Consider the following 17,080-nt stretch of genomic DNA (forward strand, 5'->3'; position numbering starts at 1 on the left):
GTGTGTGTGTGTGTGTGTGTGTGTGTGTGTGTGTGTGTGTGTGTGTGAAATCTTTAACTATTTCCTGTTATACTGTTGAGCAAAGTGCCACGCAGACCTTAAGGCAGGGCAGGACTTACCGGGATCTGCTGGATCTCTCCTGTGTTCGTAATGATCTGCTGCATCACCTGCATGGTCTGTCCAGTGCCACTCTGGGCCTGCTGGGCTTGACCCTGCGGCTGGGCCTGGACAATCTGCACCTGCTGACCTTCTCCAACCTGCATGGTCACGGGTGTGGTCTGGAAGGAAGAGTCATGAGAAAGCTGACTGAGCTCCAGCCCAGAGCCATTAGGCCTACCAAGGGGTTAATAACGAGCAGTTCACCGGGAGCAAACCCCCTCCATGGATGCCTGACCTCATCGCAACACTAACAATACTCAACCTACAGAGTCCTTTGGGCTCAGAGCACTGTTCAAGTCACTCTCCAAAATAAAAGACAGGAAGGCCAAACGGATTTTTAGACTCAGAGTACAGAATATTTGCCTTGGCCCCGAATACCTCTATGCTTCAAACGTTTCAACTCTTCACAGCCCCTTCAATGATAGAAAGGCACATACGGTACAAGAGAATCAAAAGCAACCACGATAATTTGCCTGAGACATGGCTGAAGTCAAGTCTGGAGCAGGTGAGTTTAGAGGGCAAACTAAATGGAAAGTGGGATCAGTATGGGTTAACTAAGCTCAGGACCCTGGGCTCCTTCTCAGGCATGCAGGACACTGGAAGAAACACAAAGGGCACACTGGCTTTCACCCCCATTCAAGCAGCAGAGCGACTCCAGCCCACTCTGGCCAGCCAGCTGCTCTGGATCACAGCACTGCTTTCCACGGGCGAGGCAAACACCCTTAAGACCTGGACACTGTTAAGACCTGGACCTTAACTAGGGCTACCCGTAAGTAACGGAATTTAATAAAGCCAGACTTCTAACTTTCTAGAAACAGGAATCGCAGATTTAAGGAATTTCTGTCGAATGTATATGAAGATTCTGTGTTTCACACACACTTAGAGGACTGCCCAATGAAACTTGCTCCTTTGAGAGACAGCAGATTCAAACTGTCAAAAGGATCAGTCATTTCTTTTAATCTCAAAACTTTAGCCCTAGATGTGACCATTACAGATCCCAGCATATCTTGTTCATCTGGCAGTGGTGCTAGTGGAGCCTTTTAACCACACCTGCACCCCAACCCCTCACTTTGGATATGATTTCTCCCCACTCTGAATTAAGAATCACCTCTTAAGACAACTCTGAGAGTCTTAATGAATCCTGGGCTTCAATCGATGCTGTTATTCCGATGCTCTCACTTTCTGACTGCACAGGTCTACTCTGCATCTAAAGTTACAAGGGAAGGGGATATGTTCTGAGAACTGTAGATGGGACTCAAGGGATTATTAGGTAAGGAGAAATTACTACAAACTGCAAGAGGGTAGGGAAGAAAGATGACAGAGGGCAATACATGCAGTGGGTTAGGTCAACAGGAAACACCTCCTATACTCACACCATGATTTCCAACTCAGCCTGTTCCCCAAACCTCCAGTAATAAATGTTTCCAATTTTATGACAGAAAACACAGGATTCACTTTAACAAATTATGCTTTTCTTCCAACTTTAATAGGTATTGGTCCTGCAAAGGTATCTGAACTCAATTTGAAACAACGATTCCTGTAGGTCCGGGGAGGTGTGACACAGCACAAGGCCACCCTGAACCAGCCAGACAGCGAAACAACAGGAGATGCTGGGAGGAACCAACTTCACCACCCTCACAAGCCTTATCAGCTCCAAGCTGAGCAAGTCTGGGGTGGCAAAGAAGAGGTAGGTGAAATTCTCGCTGACTAAAAAAAATGCATACTGCCAACTCATCACTGTACTACCAACTCAATTTTCCCAAGAGGATTTCCAAGGTATTTCTAAATCATTTCAGGAAAACGAGGGCTCGTGTTAGCATGGCAGATGTCAAATCACATATGGCATGCCCTGCTGTCGGGGCACAACAGCCATGAGCTTCTTAGAACGGCCAGCCAATCAGAGCCAGCTCTTGGCAGACTCCCTTGAAGTTTGCTTTGTACAGGGATAAGCCTTTGGCAGGTAAAGCTCTCACCACTGCAGAGGCACAAGCATTAGCCAAAGAAAGTCCCTCAGGCATCATGGTGCAGCGGATGCCTTGAGGCAGGGACTGGGCTGTGATCATCTTTAAACCCCGTCTGCCTAAGACTGTGTCTTGCAAAGAGCAAGCACTCAATAAATTTCTGTTACATGGATAAGAAAATGGGCAGGGAATAAATCCTAAAATCATAGTAATATTTAAATCTACCCCTGTCCCAACCTTTTTTTCTTTAGGCAAACCCAGCTCCTTACTAGAATACACATGGCTGTTTGGGATGTGTCTTCTGCCTATCTTTTCAACTTGCCTAGACGTTCCGCTATGCTGACTGTACCCTCCCCTCCTACCATTTTCCCCGTGCTGTTTCTCACCTCCAAGCCTTTGCTCGTGCTGTGCCCTCTCCTGGGAAAGCCCTCCTTCCCTCTTTATTTGATTCATTTCCATTGTTCCCTCTAAGACTCATATTATTCCCTTCAGGGAACTTTCTCTGACATCTCCTTCCACCTCCCTCACATCTTTGTTAGGTACCCACTTTGAAGTGCTCCCATAACACCCTCTACACAATCCTAAGAATATCTTATACTTCCCACGTGGCAAGTGGTATAACCTTCAAGTATTTGTAGCCCCAACTAGATTCTTGAATTCTTTAAATTAGGGACTGTTTTATCCATGCTTGTGTCCCCAACACATAGCATTGGACTTTATCTAAGAGGATGTTCAATGTTTGATGAATAAATAAATTAATGATTGGCAGGGAATCTGGAGTCAGAGCTCAGGAAACATAGTTCTCCCTAGGGGCAGGACAGGGATAAAGATACAGACGTACAGAATGGACCTGAGGACACGGGGGTGGCGGGGAAGCTGGGACGAAGTGAGAGTAGCATTGACATATGTACACTACCAAATATAGATAGCTAGTGGGAAGCAGCCGCATAGCACAGGGAGATCAGCTCCGTGCTTTGTGACCACCTAGAGGGGTGGGAAAGGGAGAGTGGGAGGGAGGCTCAAGAGGGAGGGGATATGGAGACATATGTATACGTATAGCTGACTCACTTTGTTGTACAGCAGAAACTAACACCACATTGTAAAGCAATTATACTCCAATAAAGACGTACAAAAACAAAAACACATAGTTCTCTTCAGCCTCTCATGATCCCCAACCATGTGGATGTTACTGCTTTCAGACAGAGAAGGAATCTTCTGATTACTATTGTAAAAAGAAAGTCACCTGACACAAATTTGGTGGGACACAGAAATGATGGGGAAAAGGAGAGGAGAGGTATGCAAGCTGGCAATGATGCCTGATCTCCCCCTTGAGGGTACAAATTCCAATTCTGGTGGGAGACACAGACAGCAGGCACGGAGTCCACTTAAAAGATGTCACTAGGCTTCCCTAGTGGCGCAGTGGTTGAGAGTCCGCCTGTCGATGCAGGGACACGGGTTCGTGCCCCGGTCCGGGAAGATCCCACATGCCGCGGAATGACTGGGCCCATGAGCCATGGCCGCTGAGCCTGCACTCCGCAACGGGAGAGGCCACAACAGTGAGAGGCCCACGTACCGCCAAAAAAAAAAAAAAAAAAAAAAAAAAAGATGTCACTATTCTTCATGGGGGCAATATAAAGATTTTTTTCCTCCTCAAACTTTTTAGGGATCCTGGAGAATGTCTTGCTCACTGCACTTTCTTCATATGACCCACAAGGAAACCAGGGTCGAGAGAGATCAGGTGACACATCACCTCAGTGGCTGAATCTGGGGAAAAGCCCAGGTCTCCAGAATTCAAATCCAGTCCTCTACAGGACCGGGTGATCTGACCGCCCCTCTGCCCCAGTCACACTTTGCCCATCCCAAACCTAAGAGGTGCTGTCTGGCTGGGCCGGCACCCTCCGCGGTTCACAGACCTGGCCCTGCTGAGGCTGTGCAATGATGATCTGCCCGGGCTGGATGGTGGTTGTGGAGCTGGTGGTCTGCTGGCCTTGCTGCTGTCCCTGGACCTGGACGGCAGTGGGCTGCTGAGCCAGCGTGAAGTAGTACTGGACGGGCTCGGCAGGAGTCACAGATTGACGCACCTCCTCCTGTGGGGCAGAAGGAGGGGCAGGTAAGAGGAAAAGAACCGGCTCAGCAGCTGCCACAGTGAATTTCCACTCTTCCCCCAAATGGGCTCTGTGCAGTTGCCTGCTGAACGCTGAGCTCTCCACATCTGAAGCCAAGAGAAAGTGGAATTCGAAGAGACCAGTTGTGCTAAATCACACTAAAAATAACAGATTCCATAGGCTTCACAAAACATACAGCCAATTTTCTGAAGTACAGAGTAATCACCCACTGCGTGATGAGTTGCAAATGGGCAAATAATTACTGTAACTAAAAACCACGCACTAGCAGTGCTTGATAGTAAATGCCGTCAAGGCCTATGACCTGAGAAGAGTGCTAACGGCAAGCACCCCAAATACCATGCTCTCAGGCTGGCTCCCAATCTCCCAAATAGGCAGCACTCTCTGTATTTCGTTCCCACCACCTCAGGAGGGAACGAGCAGGGGAAAGGGAAACAGGGCTTTCTCTGGATTGGAATTTCAGAATCAAATGTCAGGATCAAGAACACTGGTAGGCAAGAGCCCAGCTTTTCAGAGCATGTCGAGAGCTCTGTGGTCACTGAGGCCACGTCTATCCAGCATCACATCTGGTTTGGTGGTACTTAGCCACAGAAGCGCAACCCAGGGGGCCTGAGGGACAGCCCTCCAGTGGGGTGGCCTCTGGCCGATCTGCTGGGTGAAGAGACCGTTCCTTCTTCAGCTGACGTTTTCCATGGCAGAAGGAGTAAACAACCCTCTCCCAGCCACCTCGAGCTCACAGCTGAGAGTGTAGGATGTTTACACACACTACGGCATGGTTACAGCCTGAGGGTCCAGGGTTGGCCGGCCCCTGACCACTGACACAGATCGGCGTCTGCTCCGGAGGGCCCTGCGACACATGGTGCCCTGCCTGGGACAACAAAAACAACAGAAACATACAACCACTTGGGCTTGTTGAGCAAAATATCAGCTAAATTTACTCACTTCCATGTTCTGGACTAAGTTTGCCAGGTTCAAGGAAAGAGGAAAAGAAGACACTTCTTCAAGGTATAGAGACCCTGTGGACCAAAGCTCTCCAGAGTGACATTTACAAAGTTGGTACTGACCCCATCCCCAATCTGTGCTTCCAAAGTCCGTTTCTCATTACAGTTTTTTTGTACTTGCTTGGAAAATTCTACTACTTTCCCTGCTAGAATGAAAGCCCTGTGAAGGCAAAGCCTCGCTCTCTCTTGCTCCCTCCCCACTGTCGCTACCACCTGTCTCCTTGCAGGCACTCAATAAGCAGTTGCTGAATGATGAATGGATTCATAGAGCCAGGCAGACAACCGGAGGTAGGAAAGTACTTTTTTTAACCCAAGTTGGGAGTATGACAAATTCTCTTGAACCCAACAGCTGTTAGCAATAGAAAAGAATCCCTAATTTCTTGCTACCTCTAGGATTCTGTGGCCGTAGTGCAGGAGACACGCCTGTCTGCTAAAGAACGGGGTTGGGTATTCTTTTGCTTGCCCGGTGACTGGGGGCCCAGGATACTAAAACTAGGACTCCTGATATCTAGCCCCTGAGGAACTTGGATCTCTGCATGACAAGGTTCCCTAATGGCCATTCACCCAGTCTAGGCAGACACTTGTAACATTCTGGGTTTCTAAGCTAGTCCTCAAACATGAACCAACTTTCTAAGTTAATGCATTCTGTGCTTCAGGCCCAAACAGTTTGAACCCTGGACATGATCATGCTGAGGCAGAAGAAAAAGGAGGTCCCCTTTTATTTTCATCTAGGTCTCAGTTTCCAGAACAACTTAACTGTGACAACATCACCTCCACTTCAACTCCAACTTCTCACCATTATAAATAAAGGTCAGCCAGTCAACTTGATCTTGGCTGTGACAGGGATAATACTGACACCCTCCTTAGCGAAGAAACAAAGGCCAACTGCTCTTTTCAAGGCTCCTGAAATAGGTTCAATGAATTTATTTTCCACTCAGAACTCCCTTCCCATTCTACAAGAAACATCAACCACTAAAATCCAAACTAACTTGGAAAAGCTCTTGGGTGATGAGAGGGTACAGAGGACTCAGACCCCTAGAACTAACTTGCAGGAAGTCTTAGGGAGTAGGGAGCCACTGGCATTTATCAGCCCTGACCTGTCATTGTTCTGTCTCCAGTTATCCTTGACTGTAGCTAATCTGCAAGTGAATATGGTCTTTTTGCCAGACAAATAGCAAACCCTTTAAGTACCACTTTCAGAAGCTAAAATATCCCTTGCCAAAAGCTGTGAGAACATGTAAAGAGCTTCTCCTATGATGCCTACTGTATGCTCTTAAACTGTTTATGAACTAGGCAGTGTCTAGGACACTTCTGTGAGTATCAAATAGAGGCACCAAGGTTTGTGTTGTGAGGACAGGCACGACAGCTCTCAAATCATTGGAATGGAAGGAGGCATATCTAAGCTTCTTCTGCATTATGAATACTCATTCCGCCAATGGAGGTCAAGCTAGTAAGGGAGTGATTATGATTGGTTTAAAGAAATGGGTGAAGAGGAAATGACATTTCAATGAGCAGGAACTTTCAACTCACAGTTTTAGTGGGGCAGAAGTCAGGCCTCAACTATCTTCTGCTTGAGTAGTCTTGCTTCCCCAAAGAACAAGAAGACATCCCCACGCACCTCAGAGAAGTCAAGGGCCTTAGATGCACAACTCAGTATTTCTGGCTCGTTTCTTTCCCGAGCAGTGGGAAATCACCCCCTGTGCCAGAACAATTTCTGAATGACTGGATCAATCCGGAATGGGGCGCCTGCCCAGCTTTAGCAGTGGCCTCCCCAACCAGAGTGCCTGCTCTTAGAATCTCTTCAGAAGTAGAGTCTGATAGACAACGCCAGAGAACGAGCAGCCTCACGTCCTAGAGCCATCACCACAGTGCTGTGCAGCCAGCCCCAGACTGGAAAAAAGCACATTTGCTTCAGTAGCAAGAATGAACTGCTCCCTCCTTCAGAAAGGGTGAGTTCTGGAGAGTAGGCGCTTTTAAAGGACTTAAGGAAGGTGCCAGCCAATTTGGAGCTTGGGAAAACATCATGTCTACAGAGGATTAAAAGTGCTATCTTAGAATTTCAGGCCAGCTTTCAGCAATCTCAACCTTTCAAACGCCAGGCAGTAGCTCTCCCGAATAGGATGCCGATCAATGGCCTGAACACCTGCAAAGAACTGAACCTGTTTAGTTCAGAAACTGAGCTGTTTCAGCTAGACACACTTTAAAGGAGATGGATCATAGCATTCTGAGTCAGGCTAGGATGTAACAAGGAGCTCTCTGACACCCTAAGAGAGTGAAGCACTGAGGACGCTGGAGGAAGGGAGAGGACATGACCATTCTCTCTAGCAAGCTGGCTCGGCAGGCAGCCCCAGGGAACAAGCAGGAGTTGGTGCAAGGAGCCCGAGCAAGGCCTGATTTTGTCACAGAGCTCACCACCTTGGTCTAAAGGGGGCTTCTGAAACAAATTCCAACAAGGAGAATGGGTGAATGCTATCAACTGTTCTGAAGGAAGCGAAGTGGTCTGAGTTCTTGTGGTGACTTCTCAGAGAGGAGGGAAGCACTAAGAGAGGAACTGAGCCGTGGGCACAAACCTGCAATGTTTCAAAGGCGATGCACAGTGGGACGACCGTGGCAGCCTGCCGCTGTAAACATCCGACTGAAAGCTCCCTGGAACGCCTTACAGCTTCCAGTCAAGGATGTTTACAGTAGCAAAGACTGCCCAGAAAGAACGAAGACGCAGTGAGGCACCCCGCTCTAGGAAGGAGGTGCAGAGGGCTTGCTAACCCAAAGACCCTCAGGCAGGGTCGGGATTACAAAGGGTGTTTAAGATGCCCACTTCTCCTACACTCTCTTACTCGTTATTAACACGAGACGGCACAGGAGAATGGTCGTCACTGAATGACTCCTGTTTCTAAAGACAATACACTATGAAATAATTCATTAAAAACACTTAAAATTTTATTAACAAAACAGAGAAAGCAGATCAAGGCTCAGCTTTGCTCCTGCCAGACTCTGCCACTATCCCCCAAGCATCTCTACTACATCTAGTGAGTCATGCAATCTGCATGCCTAAAATGATGAGCTACACGGGAGAGGGGTCTATCACAATTGCAATTAAGAGCTTTATGCACCCAAAGTGCTGAAAAACAATGGTGTGACCTCTGGAGAGGAGCAGACAGAAGAGCAGGAAAGGCAGACACTCACATTCTTTCTCATGACTGCTTAGAAAGGTTGCTTAAATGGTGGTTCTCAAATATGGTTACACATTAAAAGCATCCGGAGAGCTTTAAAAAGCACTAATGCCTGGGCCTCCCCCTCACAGATTCTGATTCAGCTGGTGTAGGGGCGGGGCCTAGGGACTGGTATTTTTTAAACCCTAACAGGTGATTCTAAAGTGCAGCCAGTGCACTGTGCAGAGAACCACAATCTAGACTAAGAGAAAACCCAGTCCACTCACTCCAGACACCACTATGCACACACAGAAGCTGTTTCTTGGAAATCTAAAATCTGTAACTTGCTCTCCCATCCCAGATTAAGAACTCTGACAGACTTCCTAGGATACCTCGAAATGAGCTTCACTTTACTGTTGTAACTAAAGTCTTTCATTTTCATTTTGTCTGTTTTCACTGAAATTCCACCTCAGAGGCACTGAGTTAAAAGCATCCCTAAATGAGTAACAGGAGGAGATGTTAAGGATGGATCTGGTCTACAGAAAGAAAAGCAAAAGAAGAGCAAATGACTTGTGCTGAGAGAGGAAAAGGAGCGTATCCGACACCAGGAGGCAAGGCACTCTCTAGTCAGCAGCAGCAGCAGCAGGAGCAATGCCTTCCCAGCTCACCTGACGCTTTGGTGGTTTCAGCTCATCTCTTGGAACAATATCGATGAGAAAGTCAAACTGATCAAATTTTGTAATTGCCATGGCGATATCATTCCTCTGTAACAAAGAAAAGCAGAGTGAAAAATTAGCCTGGGGAGAAACTAGTTCACCTGGCTTTCTACTCTCCAAGTTACAAGTAAGGTAAGATGATGACTTCTAAGCCAAATTAAATACCCATGGCCAAGCCTACAGGCCAAAAGTAGTACAACCAAACTCTTATAAACTTCAAATGATCAGACTTGATGGACAAACACTGACAAAAAAGAGATAAATGTAGCTCATGCTCTACAAACTGTATATTTGAGCCTCCAACTATTACCACTTCTGCTGGATCCTAAATTATCATCCTCCAGATACATCTGTACAAATCTAGCAATCTTAACTGACACATTTCTGGTCATTCTGTGGTTAGCAAGGTTAGACTATCATTCAACCTTATAACTTTTTAAGCCCCTAAATAATATTCTGGCTCTTTGGTTCACAAGTAGTTATAATCTATTTTGAATCCCTTTGCTGAAATCCTAATTCAGTAACTTTTTGCAATATTTTCTAGTCATCGGATCTATATATGTTAGTTCCTACAAGGCTACAATTTTTATTTTGAAATTGAAAATCACAATGTCAAATCCACAGTTTAAATCTTGTTCCACATGACATGAACACTGGAAGCCTGAAGTCACTAGAATAGAGGCAGGGTGGGTAGAGACCAAGTCAGCTGACTAAAGCTACTGAAACCAAGGTCTGCTCTGATGGCGTTCTTTCTAAGAGTGACATTCCCTTTCTTTAAATAATAAAATTAAAAGATTTTTAATTAAAAACCAACACACTATGTATACTTAAGATCTGTGTACTTCACTGTATGACAATTTTAAAGCAAAGGAAAAAACCGAAAAAAATAGTGAACCATGGTGAGTGAGACATATGCTGAAGTGTTCAGGGGAATGTAAACTTTTAAATGCATATAAAAATAGATGACTTGGGGACTTCCCTGATGGCGCAGTAGTTAAGAATCCGCCTGTCAATGCAGGGTACATGGGTTCAAGCCCTGGTCCGGGAAGATACCACATGCCACAGAGCAACTAAGCCTGTGTGCCACAACTACTGAGCCTGTGCTCCAGAGCCCACGTGCCACAATTACTGAAGCCCGCACACATAGAGCCCATGCTCTGCAACAAGCCACCGCAATGAGAAGCCCACGCATTGCAACGAAGAGTAGCCCCCACTTGCCCACACGCAGCAATGAAGACACAGTGCAGCCAAAAATAAATTAAAAATAAAAACAAATAAATAAACTGACTTTGGAGCAGCAATGGTGGCTGTGCATCTTCAAAAAAAAAAATAGATGACTTGATGGATAGAGAGAAAGACAGACATGGGAACAAAACAAGTAAAATGTTAACGGTAGGATCTAGGCGGTCAGTATACAGGTGTTCACTGTAAACTCTGCTTATGTTTAAATTATTTTGTGTGTTAGCATGTTGACTTTTCCAACATAATAAAATGTTGGAGGGAAAAGTCAACATGCTAACAGAAATCCTTAGCAAGCCCTATATATCGCATCTTAAAAGAAGGTGACTCATCAGACAAAATAGGAGGGGATGGAAATTTTCCTTCCCTTGTCTTTGTGATGGCCCCAAGCCATTGAAATGCAAAACTCCAGTCCACCCTTCTTGCCAGCCACCAGCTTGATAATAAACCCTCCCGACTGAAGCAGGGCGCATCTTAAGGCTGCCAGGTCTCATTTAAGATTAGTACGATATAGTATCATGTTCTTGATGATGTCACCTACTCAAGCTACCCAAACGGCTCATCAATGGATAGAATGAGGGGGAGAAAAAAAAATCACCTCCAAACATACACCAAAGTGTTCTACAGAATTTTGGAAACAGATATACTTAAATGGGTCTTTTTAACATTTTTATTTTGCCTTTTTTAATGCTAGTATTTTACTGATTATCATATTTAGTAAAAAAAAAAAAAAATACAGAAATCTTAAGTACACAGCTTGATGAATTTGAATAAATATATGCACCCAGGTAGCTATCACCCAGATAAGAACAAAGTTTCCTTCTATCCCTTTCCAGTCAACTTCCTTCCCCTACCAATCTGAGGCAACAACAACTCTGATTTCTATCATCACAGATGGTGATAGTATATGGTGTACATGCTATGTAATTTTTTCCTCTGGTTTCTTTTGCTTAATATTATTGAGATTCATCCATGTTGTTGTATGAATAAACAGTTTGCTCCTTTTATTGTTGAGTAGTAATCCATTTTATGAATATATCAATTTGTTAATATATTTACATCTTGATGGACATTTGAGTTGTTTCCAGTTTTTGGCTATTATAAACAAGGTTGTTATGAACATTCCAATACAACAATGTCCACACTTGGGTGTACACGTAGGAGTGGTATGGCTGGGTCTTAGAATAAGGAACATGTTTAACTTTATTAGAAAGTGCCAAATAGTTTTCCAAGGTGATCGCACCTTACATTCTGACCAGCAATAAATGTTTCAGTCACTTCACTTCCTTGTCAACACTTGGTATTGTCAGTCTTTTTTATTTTAGCCATTGTAGTGGGTGTAAACCAGTATCTCATTGTGGTTTTAATCTGTATTTCCCCGATGACAAATGATGTTGTATACCTTTTCATATGCTTATTGGTCATCTGGGTATCTTCTTTTTTGAAGGGCCTGTTCAAGTGCTTTGCCCATTTTATTTTTTAATCTGAATTGATCTTGAAGGTAGCTTTAATTGGATCTCTCTAAATTCATAGACTTCCTTCAAGACAGCATAAAATAAGTTTTCAGTGTCTGGCTGCACTAGAATATAGACTTCCCAAGGGTAGGAATTTTTGTCTGTTTTGTGTATTAGTCCCCAGGGCCTAGAACAGTGCTTGGCACATTGTGGGTATTCATTTAGTATCTGTAGATAAATGAATAAAAGCATGCATTTTCAACTTTGGAGATAAAGGGAAACAGAAAGCATAATTTACTTCCTTGGCTTTGTTGTTAAAATACTGTCACTATTGTACCTGTCACACCCTTCCTCTTATGTCTGGGAAACCTTTCCTCTAACAACTAGGGCCTGGATGTTGAGCGGAGGGCCTCTAGAGCCAATGACCAAGGGGTCCTCATACAACATGAATGCTGATTTGCTGGATTAAAATAAAAAAGGAAACATGAAAGAAGAAGAAAAGGATTCCCAGGAAAGTAGGGAAGAAACAAAAAGGCTAATGAGGTTAGTGAGACTATTCTTCCTGGGACTGTTCTTTTCTGGAGTCTCTCAAGGCTTCCAACCAGAAGTTGTTTAGATCTGGAAACAGATAAATACCACTTTAGCCTCTGTTTATAGTGAGAGCTCACCAAGTACAAAGTTCAGTCACTGAGCTGTGAAAAACAGGAGAGTTGGAAATTAAGATTCTTGGTGGGGAAATACAGACTATCTTGGCTATATGGTCTGCCTGCCTCCCAGCAGTAGAGGAAGATGCCAGTTAAACATATCAGCTTGACAGAGTGCTAAGGAAAAACAAAAACTTTGGTCCAAAGCCATGCAACAGAAGAAGGCAAAGGCAGCTCTTGCCTAATTTTCTACAATATTACCTGAAGAGTCCGGCGCTTGTTATCCTCTGTGTGGATCCAGGCTCGAAGAGTCAACTCAGTGATAAAAATCTGGGCCGCCTTGGCAAACAGCACAGGGGCTTCTGCACTGATCATCTGTAACAGACGTAGGCCCTCCCTGTCAATCACCAGCAAGTCATTCAAACCAGTCAGTTCGTCCCTTACCTCATGTCCTACTCTTGGGCTATGGGGCAAGGGCTAGAAAACAAGATGGTGGTAGCCTTACAAGATTCCAAGGTAAAATAAATCCACGAGTAGGGACAAAGCAGGTAGCAGACAGAAGAGGGAGAGGGAAAAAGGATATTTATTTAGCACCTACCATGCACTTTCTTTCTCTCATAATAGCCTTTCAGAGAAACTAGGGTTTAGGAGAGATGAAGTGATTTGCCTATGTCCATAGAGCCAGTAAGTGGTAGGACTTAGGTTCTAATCCAAAGGGAGACAATGTGGAGAAAGATGATGAGTATGAGAGCCAACGGATTTAGGGAAAATCTCTGGCTTCCCATCCTTTTGGGCTTTATTTTTCACATAGTGAAAAGAAAAAGGATAACAACCTTCCAGGGTTGCTGTGGGAATCAAATGAGATAATATATATAAAAGCACCCAGCACAAGGCCTGGCACACAGTAAGTGCTCAAGTAATGCAAGCTGCCTTGCCAAGTCTGAATTCAAAGTTCAAACTCTTGGTCAAACAAAGCTCTGAACCCTTGGTGAGGTGCTCTATGCAGGATATAGCCACGGGAAGAGCTCTGGAGTTAAGGAAGTAGGAGGTGAGAATTGGGATCTTGGTTCTCCTACTCTGGGTGAGACACTTTTAACCTCTTTGTGTCTATTTCCATATCTATAGAATGGTGAAACTAACAATTCTTATCCTATCAAATCTCTCAGGGTTACCATGAGGAAGAAGTGAGCTAATAAAAGGGAAAACTGTGGTAAACTGTTAGCTTTCCACACAAATACAAGAGACTATCAATTTTGAGTGGAAAGAGAGACAGTTGCTCTTTTCCTGTGAGAACTGTAACAGGATGTGGACTCCTAGGAATACAGAAAAGGCCACCCCCAAGTAAATCCTCTCACAAGTATAAATCATGTGAAACAACTTACAGATTGAAAAGTTAGAACAAGTGCAATATCATTATCAAACATTTCTTAGAGCTCAGATCAACAAACTAGAGATTGCAATAAGATGCTAGGAAGACGTCACTGTCCTGTTGATGTGATGATACATGTTCACATTACATAGTGGAAAGAATCGGGCGATTCAAAAAGCAAATACTCAGCATCTTTTCAACATCTGGAAAACAGGATATCCCCAATTTTCAGAGAAGACCATACAACAATTAAAACTGTTCAATTTTAGCTCACATAACAATTTTAGAGAGAATCCAAATAAAAAAGCAACAGACAATATTATTTTTGTTTAATTAGACTTTGAGCTCTAGAGAAATGAGCAATAATTTTCCCATCGTTTTACTTTCAATATGAATAATGAAAATGAATGTGAATTCACCTTCACATCTTCATCCAGTTTCATAATCTTCTTAATACGAGCCAGTGGGAGTTCCTGTACTCGGAAATCTTTCTGAAATGAGTAACAACAGGTACATAAATAGTAGGAATAATCAACAGGGTATGACAGGCAGCATGAAACACTCTGATTGGTTTAGTCCCTCCTTTCAGAAAATATGGCAGGAGAGGAAGTACAAATGAAATGAACAAAATACAAGCTCTAGAGGCAAAATACTTCTTAACCAAGGCAGAGCTTCAAACAAAGGGTTTCAGGATGAACTTATGATGGCTTCTAATAGTGCCCTCATGAAAAGTGGCCCCAAACAATACCAGATTCTTTGCCAGCACGATATAGAGATGTATTATACGTGTCTTCCCCTCACCCAAGAAAGTTTACCAGCTTGCATGCAGGTTAAAATGAGACTTTTGTCTTAGGGATTTTCCTCCAGTTCTTCCTTCTAATCAAGGAATGCAAGGGCAAGTGCCAGCAGCACCTGGCCATAGTGACTGTTCTCACCAGCCAGCGTGGCACTGCCTATTTCCTTTTTTTGTTTTTTTTTTTTGCGGTACGCGGGCCTCTCACTGTTGTGTCCTCTCCCGTTGCGGAGCACAGGCTCCGGACGCGCAGGCTCAGCGGCCACGGCTCACGGGCCCAGCCGCTCCGCGGCATGTGGGATCTTCCCGGACTGGGGCACGAACCCGTGTCCCCTGCATCGGCAGGCGGACTCTCAACCACTGCGCCACCAGGGAAGCCCGGCACTGCCTATTTCTGACCTTTGCACTAATGTGACATCAGAAATTGGGGAGGAGCTCCTTTCCCATCACAGCAGCAAAGGCCTTGTCTCCAAAACCTGCTTGGGGGTGGGGGTGGGAGTAGAAGAGTATGGAAAAAGGGTGAGGGTGAATATATCAGCTGTCATTTAGGAATAGCCCTGTCAATTTTTTCTTAACAAACATGACTAAGCTGGGGAGAAACCATTTAACTTTACTGTGGATAGGATTTAGGAAAGGGATTTTCGATTAGCACTACTCAATTACTTGCAGTTTAAGCGCTTTTTCATTTTATTTTGATACTACTGGTATTTAAACACATGGCCAATGATGGATGCAATTCTAGAAATAAAAATCAATTTTGGGTTTCAGAGCTGCAATGAAGAGAAAGGTGCAAAGGCAGAGATTAGCTAAAATCAGCAAAATCCCTACTGGGACTAGGTGTCAAATGATTGATTCTATAAGTGGTCTGAAATGTGACTCAATATGCTCACCTGGGAATTTACATCATCACATTACGGAGGAAGGAGCTCTTATTTGAGATTTGGTATAATTAACATGCATTAGTGAACTTTCTTTTCCAAGACCAACAGAAAACCTCAACTATACATCAAAGAAGGCAGTGGGGCATTTTGGAAAAACATCACCAGCCTTTCCAGACTCTATTTTATGAATACAGAAGAGCAACTATTAGGATAAAATGTACACCGAGACATCTTACTTACTTACTTACTTACTTACTTTATTTATTTGGCCATGCCGGGCGGCATGCAGGATCTTAGTTCCCCGACCAGGGACTGAACCCATGCCCCCTGCAGTGGAAGCATGGAGTCCTAACCACTGCACCGCCAGGGAAGTCCCAAGACATCTAATTACTCCACCCAAACCCAACAAGCTGCTTGGCTACCACTCACCTCTACAAATTTCCAACACTAATTTTTCATCCTTTCCTTTTCCAAATTAGGTATCAGCATTTTCCATAAGCCTCTAAAAACCTAACCCTGGAGTGGTAGAGGCTTAGAAGTCCAGTTTATTAAAGTTTCACCAAAAGGAGACAGCAGGACACATACTATTCTTATTTTTTCTCCTCCTCTTTCATTTATTACTTCATGCAACTCAAGTAACAGCAAATGTATGATACCTACTACTATGCGGAAGATGCAAATATATTCTTACCTTTGAATAGCCAAATAGTTTAATTGTTAGAGACTAACACATGAGAACATTATAATCCCCTATCCTATACTAGAATGGGGGGTAAAATCCCACACGGAAAGGAAAGAAATGACCGGCTGGCAATGGGAGGTGTGGGGCGCTGGAGTGAGCGAGAGGAACTGGCAAATGTTCCACAGAGGGACTGAATCTCAATTATATCTAGGGATACTGCAAATCTGCTTGCTGGAAAAGTATGTTAATCAGACAGAAGAAACAGCATGCACAGAAGCACAGAGACAAAACCCTGGCCTATTTAAGTTTTCGATGTATGACCTAAGTACAGAGGGGAACAGTAGGAAAGGGAATGCTGGATTGGGGCCAGATTCTAAAGGGATTTTTAAAAAAACATTTAACTACAGAAATCAATCACTGGTCTTCTTTCTTGTGTGGCATATCACACAAAATGATGATGTTAAACAGAAATGCCAAAGAGAATACTAGGGATGATAATTCCTTTGGAAGGCCTCCCAGGATGATACACAAAGAACAAGATTATGACCACAAGATTTAGGTCTCTTGCAAGCGTGCTCTCATTTGGCTTGGTTATTTAATATAATTCCCACAAGACTGTTCTAAGATTACTTAACTAAAGCCCAAAGCTAATAAAAAGACCTCTTTCCCTAACTTGAAAGAATAAAATATTACTTTTAGAATTTCTATGAGACTATAATTAAAAGAAAAAACAAGAAAAGGTCAAGGATATCATCCCCACCTTGATGATGTGTAAAATGAGGCAGAAATTTACAAAAAGCTCTGCTCTAAGCCCCACCAACCTTTTCTTTTGTGAGAAACTTTCTCATGATCCCCAAACCTTGAGATCTTAAAGGATCTTCAGATGTGTGTGTGTGGCTCATTATCGCT

General features: G+C 44.0%; 1 protein-coding gene across 7 annotated transcripts in view; it reads right to left on the reverse strand.

Moving 5' to 3' along the window:
* The window catches only part of NFYC (nuclear transcription factor Y subunit gamma), a 62,989-nt gene that overhangs the window by 7,761 nt on the left and 38,148 nt on the right, over positions 1-17,080 (reverse strand). For all 7 annotated transcript variants that reach the window (XM_027108947.1, XM_027108943.1, XM_027108949.1 and 4 more), the window contains exons 3-7: positions 14,235-14,306; positions 12,708-12,821; positions 9,062-9,157; positions 4,034-4,207; positions 120-278 (exon numbers count right to left, since the gene is read on the reverse strand). In XM_027108947.1, coding sequence (XP_026964748.1) covers positions 120-278; positions 4,034-4,207; positions 9,062-9,157; positions 12,708-12,821; positions 14,235-14,306 — 615 coding nt within the window. The remainder of the gene's footprint in view (positions 1-119; positions 279-4,033; positions 4,208-9,061; positions 9,158-12,707; positions 12,822-14,234; positions 14,307-17,080) is intronic.

This window comes from Aethalodelphis obliquidens, unplaced genomic scaffold (assembly GCF_003676395.1).
Source record: "Aethalodelphis obliquidens isolate GAN/ISIS:26980383/991018 unplaced genomic scaffold, ASM367639v1 scaffold9, whole genome shotgun sequence".
NCBI classification, from domain to species: domain Eukaryota; kingdom Metazoa; phylum Chordata; class Mammalia; order Artiodactyla; family Delphinidae; genus Aethalodelphis; species Aethalodelphis obliquidens.